Genomic DNA, 21,020 nt, shown 5'->3' on the forward strand with positions numbered 1-21,020 from the left:
CCTCTCTCTCCCCTCTCTCCCCCCTCTCTCTCCCCCTCTCTCTCCCCCCTCTCTCTCCCCCCTCTCTCTCTCCCCTTTCTCTCCCCCTCTCCCTCTCCCCCTCTCCTTCTCTCCCCCTCTCCCCCCCCCCCCCCCCCCCCCCCCCCCCCCCCCCCCCCCCCCTCCCCCCCCCCCCCCCCCCCCTCTTCCCCCCCCCTCCTCTTCCCCCCCCTCCCCTCTTCCCCCCCCTCCCTCTTCCCCCCCCCCTCTTCCCCCCCCTCCCTCTTCCCCCCCCTCCCCTCTTTCCCCCCCTCCTCTCTCCTCTCTCCCCCCCCCCCCCTCCCCCCCCCCCCCCCCCTCCCCCTCTCTTCCCCCCCCCCTCTCCCCCCCCCCCTCCCTCCCCCCCCCCTCTTCCCCCCCCCCTCTTCCCCCCCCCCTCTCCCCCCCCCCCTCTTCCCCCCCCCTCTTCCCCCCCCCCTCTTCCCCCCCCCCTCTTCCCCCCCCCCTCTTCCCCCCCCCTCTTCCCCCCCCCCTCTTCCCCCCCCCCCTCTTCCCCCCCCCCCTTCCCCCCCCCCCTTCCCCCCCCCTTCCCCCCCCCCCTCTTCCCCCCCCCCTCTTCCCCCCCCCCTCTTCCCCCCCCCCCTCTTCCCCCCCCCTCTTTCCCCCCCCCCTCCCTCGTCCCCCCCTCCCTCCTTCGCCCCCACCCCCTCTTCCCCCCCACCCCCGCTGTCCCACCCCTCTGCCCCCCCCCCTCTTTACCTCCCCCCCCCCTCTTCCTCCCCCCACACCCTCTCTTCCCCCCCCTCTTCCCCCCAGCCCTCGTCCCCCCCCCTCGTATTCCCCCCCCCCTCTTTCCACCCCCCCTCTTCCCCCCCCCCTCTTCCTTCCCCCCCCCTCTTCCCGCCGCCCCCCCTCTTCCCCCCCCCCCCTTCAGCTCCCGCCCCCCCTCATTCCCCCCCCCTCTTGTCCCCTCCCCACCCCCCTCTTCTCCCCCCCCTCTTCCCCCCACCCTTCCCACCCCCCCCTCTTCCCCCCCCCCCTCTTCCTCCCCCCCCCTCTTCCCCCCTCCTCTCCCCCCCCCTCTCTCCTCCCCTCCCCCCGCTCCTCCTCCCCCCCCCCCTCTTCCCCCCCCTCTTCCCACCCCCCTCTTCCCCCCCCCTCTTCCCCCCCCCCCGCTTTCCCCCCCCCCTCTCTCCTCACTCCCTCCCCCCTCTCTCACTCCCTCTCCCCCCCCTCTCTCACTCCCTCTCCCCCCCCTCTCCCCCCCCTCTCCCCTCACTACCTCCCCCCTCTCTCACTCCCCCTCTCCCTCTCCCCTCGTTCATCGCCCACATCACTCCTTCTCTGTGGCGCTCCTTCAAGCCCTCCCCCTCTTTAGGTCACCGGGTTGATCATATTTCTTTGGGTGGTTCTATATCTCAGATTGTCTCCTAGTCTGGAAATGGTCAACAGGATATTTTCGGGCAGCTCCTCACGCACCAACATTTGGGGACCAAAACATTTTTTTAACAACACCTATTATCAATTGGATCAATACAAAACCCCCTTGTGGCAGATCGTGAAATGCTGGTGCTGTGATGCTGACAGGTATTGATTGGGTTGGTCTTGCTAATACCAGTAAGGATGAAGAATGTTGCTGAGGGGATCAAATGCTGAGTAAATCTGCTCCTCAACATCCTGACAATTTGACATCTGGCAGCTGAGCCTGCAGTCTTGTACTGCATTTTATAATGTTACCTCATCTTGGAGAGTGCTCTTTGTTTTGGAGCTATTTTCATTCCAATTTTTTTGGATTGTTTGAAGTATTGCCAGAAAGGCACTATATGATTAGAAGGCCGAAAGATCCCAAATCATTCCATGGTAGCCGATCTATGGCAGCCACTGAATTGATGGACAGAATATCTCCTGGTGCCACAACGATCCGAGACACTGGGAGTGTTGGAATTGACTTAAGTGCATTAAGGAACAAAGAATGCCTTTCATGTCCTTTGGTTGTTTCTGCAGCCAGTGAAGTATTATTTGAAGTGTAGTCAATGTTATAATGTTGGGAGCATAGCAACCAATTTGAACATGGCATTTTGCCTCAAACAGCAAGCAGTGTGATTATGACTGCCGATGTTGTTTAAGGGATCCATTTTGATCTGAGCACTGGGAATATTCCCCGGTGTTACCATTTGAATAGTGCGGCAGGAGCGTCCACATCCATCTGAGAGGGACGTTACTGGTCTCAGTTTAAAGTTTTAGGATCTGGAAACTCCTACCTGTCTCCACTTCAGCACCAATAATACACACTGGGGTATATACTCCACCCTGCTTCCTGGTCAATGGCCAGATCCTTCATTTTGCTGACAACAAAGCAGTGTTTTTGGTCATAGTTTTTAGTTTAGATACATTTTGAAAACACGCCCATTTGGCCCACTGAGTCCGTGCCGACCAGCGATCACCCTGGCCACTAGTACTATCCTACACACCAGGGACAATCTACAATTTTACCAAAGTCAATTAACTTGCAAACCTGTATGCCTTTGAAGTTTGGGAGGAAACCAGAGCACCCGGAGAAAACACATTCGGTCACGGGGAGAACGTACAAACTCCGTACAGACAGCACCCATAGTCAGGATTGAACCAGGGTCTCTGGCGCTGTAAGGCAGCAACTCTACCGCTGTGCCACAGATAGACCATTAAGCCGTTCACTGAGCAACCTCGGGTCTCATCTTTTACCTCTTGATTTCCTTAGTTTCAATAAAACCTATTGATTTCTTCAGTCTCCAGGGGTATTCTGGAAAACGAGGTATTTTGTATTTGGGAACCACCAGCCAACAAGCAACGGTGGGGGGGGGGGGGGGGATGGACTAATAACCAGTTCTTAGTTATAACTGGAAGCTTAGATATGAGAGAATCTCTTTACGTAATAGTTTCTCAATTGCATTCTATCGCTTCCCCATCTGCATGGAGAGCAGATGGTGGAATCTTATCTGAATGTTGTTGTCCCACAGAATTCACTAATCCTTGTATCAGTGTAAGCAAATGACTCATGGTGGACAATTCCCCAGAATTTGATTGAGAGCTTGCTGACAGCCGCCTTAATGTTTCACTGATGTGGGATAGACGTCTCTGAGAAAATCATGGTACAGATATGGGGCAGAGAGGCAAAAGAAGAGACCTTGCTATTGTATAAGTGTTCTTTCAATGTCTAAATCCTAGAACTCCTTGCCCATAGCACTGTTCACCAGTACCTTCTCAAGGGATGGGCAACAAATCCCAAATCCTGAAAAACAAAAAATCCTTTCTCTGTTCAGACTTATTCTTGCACCATTATGTTCAGAATGTATGGATCTAATCGCTGCAACCTTTTAAAACTATTAGCAATTGGAAGTCCTCTGCTGCCTTTTTTGATGTGTAGTCTTTGGCATGGTTATTAGCACCCGGGGCTTTCTCTTTAGCTATCTTTGCTCCAACAGTTTGGGACGGTTCACTGCTGGCTTGCTCCCGACAAGCTGTGGGTGCCAGGTCAAGCATCTAGATCCTTTACTGCATGGCAGACCTTCCTTTTCACACTGCAGGCACCCCAAACCTCTGACGTACACACATCAAACAGAATGGCATTGTAGGACAGCATTAATAACATCTACAAGTTTCTCCCATTATATTCTAAAGGAAAGGAAATACTTACATTTAATAATCATTTTCTAGACCTCAGCTCATTGCAATAGTGCAGTTTCTGTTACAATGTAGGAAACTGAGCAAACAGCTGACACAAATAAAAATTAAATAGTCTTTTAATCTATGTTGACTACTGATTGGGGCATGAGTATTGGTCAGTCACGGGGCACGCCCCACACTCTCTATTCGTGATGAAGGTTCTGTTCCATTCCATTAAGCAGGTTCGAGGTCTTATGTGAAGACTGGAACCTCTGAGCTTGCAACATTCGAATCCTTTAAATATTTGAACAGATCAAACCTCAGTCTGCAGTTTTCAAGGAATAAATGGTGCTTATGTAAACAAGCTGCATAATTTACTGCAGTGTCCCAGATATAGTCAAGGAACCCTTGCATGCATATGTATGTGCCAATGCCAACCCTAATTTTACTTTGGCAGCATCTGTGTAAGATAAAAGCTTTCTTGAGATTATTTGGTTGTGCAGAAGAACAAGACTAATGGATAATGCGCCAATTGCTACCCCATTGACATCGATATTGCAAATGGCACCTTTGGGTTAATGCGGCTGTTAGCAGAAGGAGCATTGCATGACGGGAATGGTTCCTCCTTCATTCCCAGAGCATTGGTCAATGTGTGCAGATTGAGCTGTGTAAGAAGGAACTGCAGAAGCTGGTTTACACCGAAGATAGTCACAAAATGCTGGAGTAACTCAGCAGGACAGGTTTCAGGTCGAGACCCTTCTTCAGACTGAGACTCAGCGGAGGGAGAGATTAGAGATATGGTTGGGCAAGGTGTGTCGGAATTGAGCTGCGTCGGAATGGATATTATTCCCGGCAGCACCATTGTGCACTGATGGAGCCGATGTGCCATAGTCCAGCAACTGGGTTCAATCCTGACCTTTGGTGCTGACCGTGCGGTGTTACCCGTTCTCCGGTTGACTGATCTTAAATTCATAACTGATAGGAGCAGAATTAGGCCATTCGGCCCATCCAGTCTACTCCGCCATTCAATCATGTCTGATCTATCTCTCCCTCCTAACTCCATTCTCCTGCCTTCTCCCCATAACCTCCGACACCTGAGCTAATCAAGAATCTATCTCTCTGCCTTAAAAATATCCACTGACTTGGCCTCCACAGCCCTCTGTGGTAAAAAATTCCACAGATTCACAACCCTCTGACTAAATATATTTCTCCTCGTCTCCCTAAAGGAACATCCTTTAATTCTGAATTCAACGTGAGCTTCTTCTCACATCCTAAAGATGTGCAGGTTAGTAAGGAGATTAATTAGCCACTACAGTTTTCCCCTTGTGTGGAGGTTGTGTTATGGAAAAGTTAATGGGAATGTCAAGAGAATACAGTGGGATTAGTGCAAGGGGGTGCTTGATAGTCAGCAAGAATTTGATAGGCCGAAGAGCTGTTGTGACTCAATGACCCCATGGCTCTCTTTGTAAGTCAGCTCAAGTAGGTCGAAGGAAGAGGCATCCATTTCAGGACAGAACAGATGAGGTTGCATGGAAGTCACTTTTATAATTGAAAAACGAGTTGAGTGCTGCAATGTGATCCTTCAGTTTCAAATCTTTGGCTTTGGTCAGACACAAGCACACTCTACTGATAGCATTGATTGATTCCGAGCTGTGCAGTGGTGGCAGTGTGCCATCAGCTGTTGGGTACACCCCAAAGGGTTTGGGATATACAGCGGTGTCACAGCTGTAACTGCTGCCTGACTGCAACGGAGACTAAACATTCCCATTTCAACAGCAGCTGCTTGGTGTCATGATTCACTCTATCACTGTGTTGCATTGTATCTAGTATTTGCAATGTAATACCTCAACTTTTTTGCTGACCTTGAACAGTAGACAAATCTTACTCTGTAGGAACGTCACTGGTCCTTTTGCCTTGGACGAAGCTGTTTCTCACAGTGCGCTGATTTTCACAGCCTATCAACATGGCTGTGTGGAGGTCTTCTCCCTATGTAAGTGGTTCTCCATGCTGATGGCACACTTGCCCCATACACAGGATTTTTCATTATCACTCTACCCGAATGCTTAAGGAGGTCTTTGGCATTCACATATAATTAAAATTACTTAGGAACCTATTAAAAAGAGTGTATCCAATAACTATAATTGCTAGCAAAAAAACAAAGTGCTGAAGAGACACGTTGGGTCCGGTGTATCTATGAAGGGAAACTGCCAGAAGGCATTTCAGGTTGGGATCCTTCTTCAGACAGAGGAAGAATAAAGGTCTCCTGACCCGAATCTTCATCTGTTTATTCCCCCCCGGATGTTGCCTGATCAGCTGAGTTCCGTCAGCACTTTGTTTTTTGCTCAACATTCCAGCATCTGCAGTCTTTTTCTGTCTTCAACTATAATTGCTTTTTAAAGAAAAAGTCAAATGACTCTAAAAGCATGCACAATTTAACATTGAAATGCCTTCTGGACCCTTTTCATCGTGGCAGATTTTGAAGTTATAAAATCTTATTATAGTCCCCGCCTTTGCTGTGTGTGTATGTGTGTGTATCTGTGTCTGTCTTGACACTCGCCGTTCGACTTCCCGGTTTTTCAGCGAGTGCCGCGACCTTCACACTCACCGGCAGTCCGCTCAAAAATCGCCTAATTGGGACAGGCCCTTTAATTCCCCTTTCTTTCAAAAATATCTACTCTCACCCTAAATGTTTTTAGTCATCTAACCATTTCAACTCAATTTGGCAGAGAATTCCAGAGATTCACCACCTTTCTGTCAAAGGAAATGTTGATGGACTTCTGGCTTAAATGACTGATCCTTATCTTGTAACTATGTCCCCTCATTCAAGAATTATCTATTTCTGTTTGAACTTGCTTCCACTAGATTTTTGGAAATGTATTCTAGATGACAAGAACTTGGAGTGTTTTGGGGAAGAGAATTTCTCCTGTTGCTTGATGTTTTTGGCAAGCCTTAAATCTAAAACCTTTGGTTACCAACTCTTCTGCCACTGGACGATACTTTTTTAGAGAAGCTCTCATTGTGTTGTTACTGCATTTCCACAGAACCTGATATTCCACTGAAACCTGAGAAAGGATGGGTCCACATGGACGTACTGGAGTACGAGAAGCTGGAATGGATGAAAGACCTGCCCAAACCCAGACGGCGGAAGACCAACAAGGTAACTCATGGCAATGTGGGGACTATAATAGGGCCTTCCTCCCTCCCAGACACTGGGACTGGGCAGCCCTTCATGGAGCAATGAGACACAGGTGGTGTGGCCCTGTCATTTGGAACTATAGGAATCTATAGGACTGAAGAGCTCTGTGGATGAACAGTACATTTGTGGGAACAAGCATTTTTGACATGGAGTAGTACTTCTCGAGAGAACATATCAGCGAGCTGAGAAAGAGAGACCAAATGTACCAGTCGTGGAGTCCTCGCTAATGGAACAGTGAGTCGGGAGCAGGACAGTCCTGCCGTGGAGATGTGGGATATGGGTGAAGGAGGGAGGGAGGGAGAGAAGGGATATGAGATGTGTGAAGCAACAGAGAGAGATTGTGCAATTGGCGGTTCTATGATGGTCTTAGGTCTGGGAAATTTGTGAATGAAGAAGGAGAGATTAGAGCACTAAAAAACTTATGGAACAGAGAGGCTGGTACTGAATGGGTGAGTTGTGGTCAATCCGGACTCCGAGTGCTGAAGGGCCTGCATCTCTCTGTGGCTGGTCCTCCTCGTGTGAAACAGATAGACTATGCAATGGTGTTGTCCCAGTTGTCGAGGTCCAGAAAAGTAAGGGAATGAGCGGAACATACAAGGCATGATTAGCAAGTTTGCAGTTGATAATAAAGTAGGTGGTATTTATAGATAGTGAAGATGGTTGTCAAAATTGCAGCAAGATCTTGATCAGTTGGGTTGAAGAATGGTTGATTGAATTGAATACAGAGAAATGCCAGGTGTTGCATTTTGCGCAGTCTAACAAGTTCAGGGCCTACACTGTGAATGGCAGGACTGTGGAATGTTGTAGAGCAGAAGGATCTAGGAGTGCAGGTACTGTACATAGTTCCTTGAAAGTGACATCACAGGTAGGGTGGTCAATAAGGCTTTCAGCACATTGGCCATCATCAGAGTATTGAGTATAGAGATTGGGAGGTCATGTTACAGTTGTGCAAGATATTGGTGAGGTCACATTTAGAGTATTGTGGTCAGTTTTGGACACCATGTTATAAGAAAGATGTTTTCACGTTTGAAAGGGTGCAGAGAAGATTCATGAGGATGTTACAAGGACCCAAGAACCTGAGCTATAGGGAGAGGCTCAGCAGGCTAGGACTTTATACCTTGGAGCGTAGGAGGGTGAGGGGTGATCTTTTGAGGTGTACACGATCATTAGAGGAATAGATCGGGTAAATGTACCAAGTCTTTTGCCCATAGTAGGGGAATCGAGAACATAGCTTTAAGGTGAGGAGGGAAAGATTTAATTGGAAACTGAGGTGTAACTTTTTTACACAAAGGGTGGTAGGTATTTGGAACAACCTGCCGGAGGAGGTAGTTGAGGCTGGTACTATCATAATGTTTAAGAGACATTTGGACAGATACATGAATAGGATAGGGTTATGGGCCAATTGCAGGCAGATGGGACTAGTGTAGATGAGGCATGTTGGTGGGCGTGGCCAAGTTCAGCCGAAGGGACTGTTTCCACACCGTATGACTATAGCTCTGAGTGGATCTTTCACAGAGCAGAGATCAAAGCCTATAGATCGGGCAGATCTGGAATCAAGGAGAGACTGAGACCGAGTTGTCCTTCGGTGGACCAAGGGGACTGAGTGACCTATCAGGGAGCAGCGAAACCCTCTGAGATCGAGTAGCCCTGTTACACAACAGCGATAACCTGCTGAAGTTGCTCACCCGTTCATGGGAGAGTGAGAGGCCATGGATTGTTACGGAATAGAGAGAAACTATGAGATTAAGTACTTGTGGGACTGATGGGCCTCTGTCCTGAAGAGAAGATAGTTGGCCTCAGACTGTATGAGTTTATCAGGAGGGTTTAGTGAAACGAATGCAAATGTTTCCAGATAGTCAAAGTTTCCGCCATTGAACTCAAATCGGTAAACCTTCCAAGCTTTATATACAGGAATGTATAATGCACGCTGATTAACAATGTGACATCGCTTTTCATACAAAAGGTGATTATATTAATGATATTTAATTTTTTTTTCCCACATTCAGGAGATGCAAGCAAGGTTCAATTTCCAAGGCGACTTAATTCCTCCAGGTGTCGATGTTCCAACTCACTTGGGGTTGCACCATCATGGAGAACAGCCAGAGGTTAAACTTATTATTAACATATTTCCTTTTACGTCAGTATATCTTTGCTGTTCCACAGTCATTAAAGCAAGAGCTTTAATGCAAGGAGATGGAAGCTTGTTAAACCCCATAGTGAATATTGTGAGACATCTGGGCTCCTCACTTCAGGGATATTTACTGGATTTGAAGGATATACTGTACAATGCCAATTACCAAAGTGATGTTTTGGTTGAATGGGTTACCTAGAGGATCTATTATAAAGTCATGTATTCTTTTGAGCAGAAAGCTTAAGAGCTTATAGAGTCATACAACATGGAAAAAACCCTTCAGCCCACTGAGTCCACATCAACCATCAAGTACCCACTAACATTATACATTAGTTACATTCAGGCCCTGTTATAGGGGGGCAACGTGCCATTTGGCATGAGCCTCATGCCTGTCTGCTTCAAAGGGATCTTGATTTGGGAGAGCCTCTAAAATTGAGGGGCCTCTGCTTGATCTTGGTTTGGGGGCCTGTAAAATTGAAATTGGCCTGCGCCTCAGTTCATCCATGAGAGGGCCTGGTTACACTAATACTGCAGTATATATTTACAACTCTTTTTCAATGTAAATCCTAAAGCTTGCATTGGCGACTATATACGAGATACATGCTCCCCTCCCTGAAGGCGGTTGATCACATCTAATTTCACATCACATCAATTGTGATTGCTTTTAGTGTCTTTTTATCTTGAGGCTCCCCAGCTGAGGCAGATGAATGTTTTCCAGTCATGGAGAGTGGAATTCTTTCCAAATCTGAGCGCGTTATTTCAAAAATACAAGCGTATAAATTATGCTTTGGTATTGATTAAACAAGCACGTTATTCCAAAACCGCATAAACCAAACATGCCTAAAACGCAAGGTGGCTGTACTTCAAGAGAAAGGCTCACCACCACCTCTCAAGGGTATTTAGGAATGGGCAATAATACTATTCCTGCCAGTGTATATATCCGGAAAATGAATTAAAAAATGCCATAGCCAAGATTCACATTGCAGGGTCCACGAAAAGCATTTAGATAAAAAATTCATGTCATGTCAGCTGAAAATGTGAATGGGAGAAAAGCAAGACCTACTCTGTCAGTTGTTAAGGTTATGACTTTCCTGTTTTCTGATCCCATTAGTGCCCCAAAATTCTGTTAATTTCACATCCACATTCCAACAAGATGAAGAAAAACTGTCTGTATAAATAAATTACTTTTCATCTCATTCTTACTCTTTATTGATTGAATTGACACAGCATGGAAACAGGCCCTTTGCCTGCTGTCCACACCAACCATCAATCACCTGTTTACACTAGTTCTATGTTATCCCACTTTCTCATCCACTCCCGATACACTAGAGGCAATTTAAAAAGGCCATTTACTCTACAAACCCAGATATCTGGGATGCACAAAGAAATCTGAGCACTTGGAGGAAACTCACACGGTCACAGGGAGAACTTGCAAATTCCAACTAGACAACACCAAAGCTCAGGGTTGTGTAGCAGCAGCTCTACCAGCTGTGCCACTGTAGCACCACTGTATCCTGAGGCTATATGTCTCCTGGTGCTATGATTTCATGACAGTGAATACCTTTTTTCCATGTCAACTAAAGTGAATCTATATATTCTTAATAACTGCTATCTGATTCTTTCTCAGTCACCTCTTGGCATTGTGCCCATCTATGTTCAGGTTTCCCAGGTAGGTTATAACTTTGGGTCCAAGAATAATCCTTGTAAAGATTCTCTTCCGTGGCTCTGACAGTCTGGACCATGCTGTGCTGTGAGTAAGTATGAACTCCTGATGCGCCAAATGTCACTGAGACTGGAACTCAGTGCAACCTAACCAGATGGTGATGAACAGATTTGTGTTCCTAATAAAAGAAAATGTTCAATTTTCTGGCTTGGAATCCAGCTTTAAGCTAGCTGGTGGTGATGGGACCATGTCTCTCTCCTCCTTTGTCATTAGGTGATTCATATCATCTCATAGCAACGTAGTAATTGCCTGGTAAGACGATCTGTCATTGGATGATTCGTAGCAACTCCAAATACCTGCGTCCAAGCCTTTCAAGGTAGAGAAGCTCAAAGATCTGCATCCCTTTTGTGGAAGGAAATGTTCCCTTATTTAAATTTCACATGGCTGGCTCTTAACTGTAAATGGTATCCATGCATTCTACATTTTTTAACCACAGTTTTGAAATTTTCAATTGACACTCTACTTCCCAAACATTTTTATAGGAGAGGGACCCTTACCGTCACCATTCTTTAAGTGAAAAAACGCTTCCTGGCTGACATTAATGTTTAAGATTACGCCTTCTTGCATATTCTTGCATGTGTATAAAAGTTGGGACGTTATGTTACAGTTGGGCAAGACGTTGGTGAGACCACATTTGGAGCAGTGTTCAGTTTTGATCTCCCTGCTATTGGAAGGATGTCATTAAGCTGCAAATAGTGCAGAGAAGATTTATGAGGATATTGCCAGCATCGAAGGCCTGGGTTACAGGGAGAGATTGGGCAGGTTAGGACTTTATTCCTTGGAGCACAGAAGGCTGAGGGGTGATCTTATAGAGGTGTATAAAATCATAAGGGGAATAGATAGGAGTAATGCACAGAGTCTTTTACCCAGGTTAGGGGAATCAAAAACCAGAGGACAGGTTTAATGTGAGAGGGGATAGATGTAATAGGAACCTGTTGGGCAACTTTCTTCACTTGGAGTGTGGTGGGTACATGGAATGAACTGCCCCTGGAGGTAGTTGAGGTATGTTCTATAACAGCATGTAAACAACACTTGAACAGGTACATGGATAGGAAAGGCTTAGAGGAATATGGGTCAAACTTGGACAAATGGGACTCGCTTAGAAGGGGCATCTTGGGCTGCGTGGGTGAAATGGGCCAAAGGGCCTGATTCCATGCTGTATGAATCCAGATTCCTCTCTGTCTCTTCCTTGTTTACTTGCCGGAAGGTGAGGAATCATGCAGCAAAGTCAAAGTCCTGCCACTTTTTTTCTGGCTGACTGGATTGTGACATGTGATCCACACGAGTGAGATATACACTGCAGAAGGCTGCGCGCACTATCAAATGCAGTTCCAGACTGAAACAGCAATTTTATTTCAGATTAAATAGAAAAATTAGCAAACAATACACATGTATTTTATTAAATCAGAAGATATTGACAGATTTAAAGTTGCTCATCGAAATAGAGGTCACTCTTTATTTGGTCAAAACAATTTAATGGTGTGTTTGATTAGCTGTTTACAAAAAAATGGACATTGTAATTCCGATAGTTTGTACCCTTCTGTAGTTTAAAGTCAAGAAGAGCAAGCACATGGAACAAATGTGGAATCACTCAGTGCAGAAAAGTCCAGGCGACTCAATGTGACTGTGATAGACCTTTATGTTACCTAAATCATCTCACGCCTACACTATTTCTCACTCCTTCACTTTCTTGTAAAGTTGTAATTGACGTTGGCTTTATGACTCTTTCCGGCAGTCCATTCCCAGTCACGGCCTAATTTGAGAGATAGAAAGTCTGGCATAATGGTGCAGCTAGTCTGTCTACCTCATCACAGGGCTGAAGAGTGTGCTGTCTGTGTGCAGTTTGCATGTTCTCCTGTGACCTCAAGCGTATCCTCCTACATCCTAAGGTTATGCTTGCCACAGTAAATTGCCCAGAGTGTGTAGGTGAGTGGTTGCGTCTGAGGGGAAAATAATGGGAATGTTGGGAATATAAAATGGGATGAATATAGGATTAGTGTAAATGGATGGTGGATGACCAATGTGAACACGGTGGGTCGAAAGACCTGTTTTGTGCTTTATCTCTCTATAGTTCTGACTCTTCCATTTCCATTTCCCTTTCATCGATGCCCTCTACTTACTTACTCATCAGCCAGTGGAAAGTTTCTTGCCATTTACTCTGTTGAAACCTGAATCAGATCTGCCTTCATCTTTTATTGTTTTAAGAACAGTAATAGTAGTTATAGACTCCCTGCATTTTTAATTCCAAAGTCTTTTGATTGAGTAAGAGAACATAATCATTTGCAGACAATCAAGTTACGCAATACATCTCGTTATTGATGAAGCTTACTGTGTGCAAATTGGCTGCTGTATTTCCTCCATGACAGGGGGTGATTACACTTTAGCGCACCTCGCCAACTAATGAGTAGCCCTGCAGTCATGAAAGGTGCGATAAAAGAAACTAGTAATTTTCTTTCTTTGTACATCAATCTGGTGTAGCAGAATTGGTGTCCAATGGATAATTGGCAAATAGACTGAAGTTTCTGGGTCTTTGGTGGCTGTTATCCTCTCTAACAACTTGTTTGTCTCTTGTAGGAAGCTGGTTATTCGCTGCAAGATCTCTTTCATTTATCACGCAGTCAGATAATTCAGCAGCGAACTCTCGCACTTCAGATGTTGGCACGTGTCATTCTAAAGGTAGGTTTGGCACAATTCAGAATACATTTTACAAACCGTTGCTCACCATTGTTAACCGCACAGAGTTATTGCAGAACCGCAGTGTTCATAACATAGAAATAAGAGCAGCAGTAAATCATGATGCTTGACAATTTCATAGAAAAATAGGTGCAGGAGTAGGCCATTCGGCCCTTCGAGCCAGCACTGCGATTCAATATGATTATGGCTGATCATCTAAAATCAGTACCCCGTTCCTGCTTTTTCCCCATATCCCATGACTCCTTTAGCCTTAAGAGCTAAATCTAACACTCGTTCAGTGGGTGAAATTCCACATCAGATTCTCCCTAATCTTTGTTTGTCTTTGTTTCCAAAAGCCAACTTATCTCATTCCTGGATATACCCAGTAATTTAAACTAAATTACACACGTCAGAAGCACATAATGCTGGGGTTGTTCAGCTGGTCAGGCAGCATTGGCAGAGACAGAAACCAAGTTAAGGTTTCAGGTATTCCACGGTCCAGTCATTTCCATGGTCCTTTGGGATTCCTGACAGTCATCAAACTTCTTGCAAAAAATATGTGTCTATTTCTCTTCCTTTCCCTGCCACTTTAGTAGCACGCTGACAAGCTGGTATTTTCAAGCTGACAAGCCTGGACATTTCTTGACCAATTTCAGATGACAAGTCTTGATATGAAACATTAACTCCGACCTGTTGAATAAACAAAACTTTCTGGTTATACAGTGCCCTCCGTAATGTTTGGGACAAAGACCCATCATTTATTTATTTGCCACTGTACGCCGCAATTTGAAATTTGTAATAGAAAAAAATCATTAGTGGTTAAAGTGCACTTTGTTTGATTTTATTAAAGGCCATTTTTATACATTTTCATTTCACCATGTAGAAATTACAGCTATGTTTATACATAGTCCCCCCATTTCGGGGCACCATAATATTTGGGACACATGGCTTTCCAGGTGTTTGTAATTGCTAAGGTGTGTTTAATTGCCTCCTTAATGCAGGTAGAAGAGAGCTCTCAGCACCTAGTCTTTCCTCCAGTCTTTCCATCACATTGGAAACTTTTATTGCTGTTTAGCAACATGAGGACCAAAGTTGTGCCAATGAAAGTCAAAGAAGCCATTATGAGACTGAGAAACAAGAATAAAACTGTTAGAGACATCAGCCAAACCTTAGGCTTACCAAAATCAACTGTTTGGAACATCATTAAGAAGAAAGGGAGCACAGGTGAGCTTACTAATCACAAAGGGACTGGGAGGCCAAGGAAGACCCCCACAGCTGATGACAGATGAATTCTCTCTATAATAAAGAAACATTCTCAAACACCTGTCCGACAGATCAGAAACACTTCAGGAGTCAGGTGTGGATTTTTCAATACCTTGAGGAAATGTCAATGACCACTGTCCGCAGAAGACTTCATGAACAGAAATACAGAGACTACACTGCAAGATGCAAGATGCAAACCACTGGTTAGCTGCAAAAATAGGATGGCCAGGTTACAGTTTGCCAAGAAATGCTTAAAAGAGCAACCACAGTCTGGAAAAAAGTGGACAGATGAGACAAAGATTAACTTATATCAGAGTGATGGCAAGAGCAAAGTATGGAGGAGAGAAGGAACTGCCTAAGATCTAAAGCATACCACCTCATCTGTAAAACATGATGGTGGGGGTGTTATGGCGTGGGCATGTATGGCTGCTGAAGTACTGGCTCACTTATCTTCATTGACTATACAACTGCTGATGGTAGTAGCATAATTAATTCTGAAGTGTATAGACACATCCTATCTGCTCAAGTTCAAACAAATGCCTCAAAACTCATTGGCCGGCAGTTCATTCTACAGCAAGACATTGATCCCAAACATACTGCTAAAGCAACAAAGGAGTTTTTCAAAGCTAAAAAATGGTCAACTTTAGAGTGGTCGATTCAATCGCCCGATCTGAACCCAATTGAGCATGCCTTTTGTATGCCGAAGAGAAAACTGAAGGTGACTAGTCCCCAAAACAAGCATGCTAAAGATGGCTCCAATACAGGCCTGGCAGAACATCACCAGAGAAGACACCCAGCAACTGGTGATATCCATCAATCGCAGACTTCAAGCTGTCATTGCATGCAAAGGATATGCACCAAAATACTAAACATGACTACTTTCATTTATATGACATTGCTGTGTCCTAAACAATATGGTGCCCTGAAATGGGGGGACAATGTATAAACACTGCTGTAATTTCTACATGGTGAAACCAAAATGTATGAAAATGGCCTTTATTAAAATCTGACAATGTGCACTTTAACCACATGTGATATTTTCTATTACAAATCTCAAATTGTGGCGTACAGAGGCATATTAATAAATGATGGGTCTTTGTCCCAAACATTATAGAAACATAGAAAATAGGTGCAGGAGTAGGCCATTCGGCCCTTCGAGCCTGCACCGCCATTCAATATGATCATGGCTGATCAGTATCCTGCACCTGCCTTCTCTCCATACCCCCTGATCCCTTTGGCCACAAGGGCCACATCTAACTCCCTCTTAAATATAGCCAATGAACTGGCCTCAACTACCTTCTGTGGCAGAGAATTCCAGAGATTCACCACTCTCTGTGTGAAAAATGTTTTCCTCATCTCGGTCCTAAAAGATTTCCCCCTTATCCTTAAACTGTGACCCCTTGTTCTGGATTATGGAGGGGACTGTATGTCAGAATATACTGAGATGACATCAGTAGCCTATGAAAGTAGAACAGTTGAAAGATTCACAATCCTAACCCATCACAATGCCATTTTCTATGGCCTGTCTGGTTGATCCCTTTACCAGCTATTGTAACCTGGTGCTAAATCCTTAATTCAGTTTTTACTGTGCTAACCATATCAAAAACAAATCTGATATATTTCTCTGTGATCATCTTTTGTTCTCTCAAAGACCAGTGAATTATACGCCCATTGCATGTTTTTATATGACAGCCCTATGTGGTCAGAACTGTTTTTTCTCTTTTTTTTTAATGTATCCATCCTCATGTAAAGAGCTCCAAAACTGAGCACAATAATGCAGATAACATCTCACAGAAGCCCTCTATTGGTGTAGCGAGTCTTCCTTTTATACTGTCATCTCTATAGAGTAAAAGCAACTATGCCACTTGCCTTCAAAAATTTCCTGTTGTCTACGTTAATTTTCTTGCACAATGAACCCACTGATATCCTGGTATCTCAGCCAACTTTCATCTTTTGTTTTATTTTAATAAATTCTTCCTACTGAAGTTAATAATATAGCGCTGTTGGAGTTTCCCCACATTATTACCTTAAATAGGAAGATTATCATCCGCCTTTAATCTATCCAATTAATTTATGAGTCTTTATACAATCACTTTGCATCATTCTTGGAGCTTACTTTCTCACTATTAATGTGAAGACACCCAGCATCTGGTGATGTCCATGAATCACAGACTTCAAGCAGTCATTGCATGCAATATATGTTATTCTTGATCATTTCTTCTAATATGAAATCCCTGAAGCCCAAGGACTTTGCAGCCCTCCAATAGTTACACCCTTCCATTCTTGCTAACTCCAGCTCTCTATTTTGTGTTCCCATGTCATGTGATTAAATTATCCCCAATTCCAAGAGCCCCATTTACAATCTTAGATAGTAACCTTTGTGGGACCTTGCACCAACTTTATGTGAATTCCCAATGTCTATTACCATGCCCATCAACATAAATGCTGGTAATGTTTCCATGGATGTCTCTGTTTATTCTTTATTGAATGGTGAGTTATATTTGCTCCCTCCCAATCTATGGTGGCTATACAATTAAAAAAATCTGGAAGATCAAGCCTTTTGTATCCATTATTTCTGTACCTACTGTTAAAACCCTCAGGCATTGACCATCATGTCCAGGACATCTGTCAACTTTTAATCATATATTTGAATTGAAAATTGGTCAGAAATCTGTAAATTTTTGTACATCATCCTTTGACTGACTCTTCAATGCATCCTGAATCCAGGGCCATTAGGAATGGGCAAATTCTGCCATGGCCAGTAGCATCCACATCCCATAAATGTATAAATTAGTAAAAACCTAGCACGAGGAAGATTTTTCAGAATGTTGGTAGGAATGAACCATAGTTTGAGGATGGACTGATTAGGCTGATTGTTTTGTGTGGAACAATGGGAGATGTACCGAGTATATGAAGTTAAGAGAAATAGTCAGGGTGAATTGAGAGCACCATAATTAGAGAGCAGATGCTTAACTTAATGGGTAGAATGATTAGAAGAGGCTACAAGGAAAAAGGTTTTAATTCAGAGCATTGTTGGGGGTGTTAATGGTGGTGATAGTTTGGAACTTACTACCTGAAAGGATACATGAAGCTGAATCTTTTACAATATTTACAAACTACCGGTGTGAATAATTGATTGGCCAAGATGGGAATTAGATGATACCAAAATCCATTTTTGGATGGCATGCATATGGTTTGGACAATTCAGGAAATTCGAACAGAATGCAACAAGGATATTTCAATAGTCATGAGGGACTTTTATCTCCATATATATTGGGCAAACTGGATCGGACACTTTTTTGCATACATAAATGCATGATCATGCACCTTACCAAGGCTAAATGGCTACCTTTCTCTACGCGTTGCTTATTCTAATATTTGTTTAATATTGCTGGTATTTTTTTATTTCCCAACATATAATACTTTTCCCAAGGCCTTCCGTTTTACAAGAGTGCTTAACTATTTCATATTCTCCCTGGTTTATTTTCATTCTATTTTCTCTTCTTGTAACAATTTATTGGTTATACTTTATGATTTTTAAAACCCTTCCTACTACTCTTTGGGAACATTTTATCCTTAACTTCGTCAGACAGCTGTGACTGTCGCACATTTCCATTGGAGATTTTTTACTCAATAAAGGTATAAAAATTCTGAATTTCTGTCATGGCTCCCCATTAGTTAGCCAGTGTCATTCTCTTTAATTAATTTGCCTCATTTATTTGAGCCAATTTACACCTCATCTGAATTAATTTGTTTAAAGACTTTGATTGTAGATTTAGCCATTTTGCTTTCAAACTTAATATGAAATGTTATCATATTAGAATGACTTTTCATTAACCGATCCTTTACTATAAGATTATTAATTAGTATTGTATGATTGTGCAATGCTAAACCTCATAGGACATGTTATTTGGTTGGTTTCTCAACATGCTGTTCGAAGAAGCAATTTTGAACGTGTATTATACGAATGCTCCCTTCAATCTACTTTTGCTAAATTGGTTTGCTCAGAATATATGAATATCAAAGTCCCTCATGACTATTCAAATACTCTTGTCGGAGAGTCAATAGTCTGCCTGGTGTGATGGGGACGGTGAGATCTAGAAACGGTAGGGAGATGTCGGAGATGGTCCAAGTGAAGTCAATAGTCTGTCTCCTGTGATGGAGACGGTGAGATCAGTCAGATACTCTTGTTCCCCTTTTACTCTAATTTCCTGATTTGTGCTGTGTCCAATGTTAAATTTTGTGTTCATAAGGTCATAAGTGATAGGAGCAGGATTAGGCTATTCAAGTCTACTCCGCCATTCAATCATGGCTGATCTATCTCTCGCTCCTAACCCCATTCTCCTGCCTTCTCCCCATAACCCATGACACCAGTGCTGATCAAGAATCTATCTCTGCCTGAAAAAAATATCCCCAGCCACTGGCAGAGAATTCCACAGTCTTTTCTAGCCTTTATAGTTCCAGCTCCATTGACTTTGCACCTGATTTTCCAGGCTGCTACTTTCTTCTCCACCTTTATTTTCAGAATAATGCCAACTCCTTTATTAATTTTGCTTGCCTTTTTTTGTGAGCAAGCTACCGTAGATTATTTAATTCCAGAGTTGGTCTGGAATAACTACTAGACCATTTGTTGTTATTTATGCCATTTGTTAAGCACCTTTCTACATAGAAAATAATGAGCACACATTTGTGCTTTATGCACTTAGACATAGAACCATTAATTTTAACTTTTTACACATTTGTTTGCACTCTACTTGATTTTGCCTAAATCATTACTAAGGCCATCAATCCTGATCTCTTAGTGTAGACTTAAATTAATCCTGTGGACTCTCATCCACCACCTGATTAACTTATAGAAGTACCTACTGCTTTAATAATTTAGCTCAACAGGACAGCAATTGCACTCCGAATTGAGTTAATTTTAGTTTATTTTAATGAATGAGTAATTTTAGGATGCTGATCTTAGATGGCTGAAGGCACACCCACAAATGGTGTGGTGAAGGAAATAACTTACGTGCAAACACTGATAGCGGAATGAACGATAGAGGGATGTTGTAGCACTAGAGGTGATAGGTGAACAGAGCAGCAAAAGTAAGAGTTTTAAATAAGAGTTTGGGGGGAATTTGTAAAGGTGTGTGTACGATTATGTGCAGTTTAAGATCTGGATAGGATTTTGGTTGAGGATAGTTTGGATGCTGGGCAGCTTTGAACTAGTCAAAGGGACTTCACTGTTGATGAACTGAGTCAGATGGAGACTGACGTTTGTGCTTGTGAACTTTGTGATGGAGAAAATGTGGGAGTCAGAAACATATTTCAGGGTTAAGAAAGATGTTAAAATTAAGAAGAGCTCCAGAGAGCCTATATGAGAGATGGGATCAATGGCAAACAAACTATGTTTTTGGTGGACACTAAAGGTGGTGATTCTTGAGGGAATGAGTACTAATGATAATACCGAGGCAGTAGAGGAGGCAAGATAAATGGTTGATAGACTGAGCTCGATGTTGTCAGAGAACATTTGAATGCTGACTCCTTTCCTGTTGGCGTTGCCAAGGTGATTGCAAATGGAACCAAAGAGAAATTCCTGCATGCTCCAGAAGTCACAATGTAGGGTGGAATTGCTTTTGCTAGAGATTCGCTACTTGTGATCTGAGAGATAAGAGTAGCACCTTCAAGCTGAGGGAGAAGGATGCATTGGTTGGACATTGCCAAAGTTTGCATCAGTCAAAATAAAACACATACAAAGTGCTGGAGTAAATTAGTGGGTCAGACAGCATCAGTGTAGACCATGAATGGGTGAAGTTTTGGGTTGGCCTGGTGGACAAGGTGAATATCAAGGGTGAGATTAAACAGCAACAGAAACAGCTGGATGGAATTTTTAACAGCTGAACAGACGAGATAATTATTTGAAAATGTAATATTTTGACAAGATTCAGAGAAAATACTATTGTTGCTTTAGTTCCAGAACAACTTGTTAATAGAAATTCAAGCCAGGTATTTTTGTGGCTGCAAAGAACCTTCACTGGTAATAATAGGTCGCTTGTCACAAGACTTGAGATTTTCCTTTCCTTTTCTCCGACATCCTGATCTATGAGCTCCATTGCCAACATTGACATTTCCTCTTTTCCCAATACTTGACTGACTATCTGCTCCCTATTCGTCCCCGTGCTTTCAGCAGTAACTTGCATGAATTTCCCCGCTACCCCTCTGAACATTTCTGTTATGTCTTCACTCTTGGTCTTTATTTTTTTTCCAGTTCTTTCATTTTCAGCCTCTTGTCTCTGTTGCTTTTCCTACCCTTTTGCATAAGAGGGTCTTATGCACTTCAAATCGTTTTCATTTTGAAGTTGTCACATTAGATTTGAGAGAAAGTTCAATGAGTGTGACTATAGGTAATACGATAGTAATGCCCCTGT

General features: G+C 43.5%; 1 protein-coding gene across 3 annotated transcripts in view; it reads left to right on the forward strand.

Annotated features, from left to right (window-relative positions):
* The window catches only part of rpap1 (RNA polymerase II associated protein 1), a 107,322-nt gene that overhangs the window by 27,663 nt on the left and 58,639 nt on the right, over positions 1-21,020 (forward strand). For all 3 annotated transcript variants that reach the window (XM_033026772.1, XM_033026770.1, XM_033026771.1), the window contains exons 8-10: positions 6,663-6,778; positions 8,824-8,922; positions 13,246-13,347. In XM_033026772.1, coding sequence (XP_032882663.1) covers positions 6,663-6,778; positions 8,824-8,922; positions 13,246-13,347 — 317 coding nt within the window. The remainder of the gene's footprint in view (positions 1-6,662; positions 6,779-8,823; positions 8,923-13,245; positions 13,348-21,020) is intronic.

This window comes from Amblyraja radiata, chromosome 9 (genome assembly GCF_010909765.2).
Source record: "Amblyraja radiata isolate CabotCenter1 chromosome 9, sAmbRad1.1.pri, whole genome shotgun sequence".
Classification (NCBI taxonomy): domain Eukaryota; kingdom Metazoa; phylum Chordata; class Chondrichthyes; order Rajiformes; family Rajidae; genus Amblyraja; species Amblyraja radiata.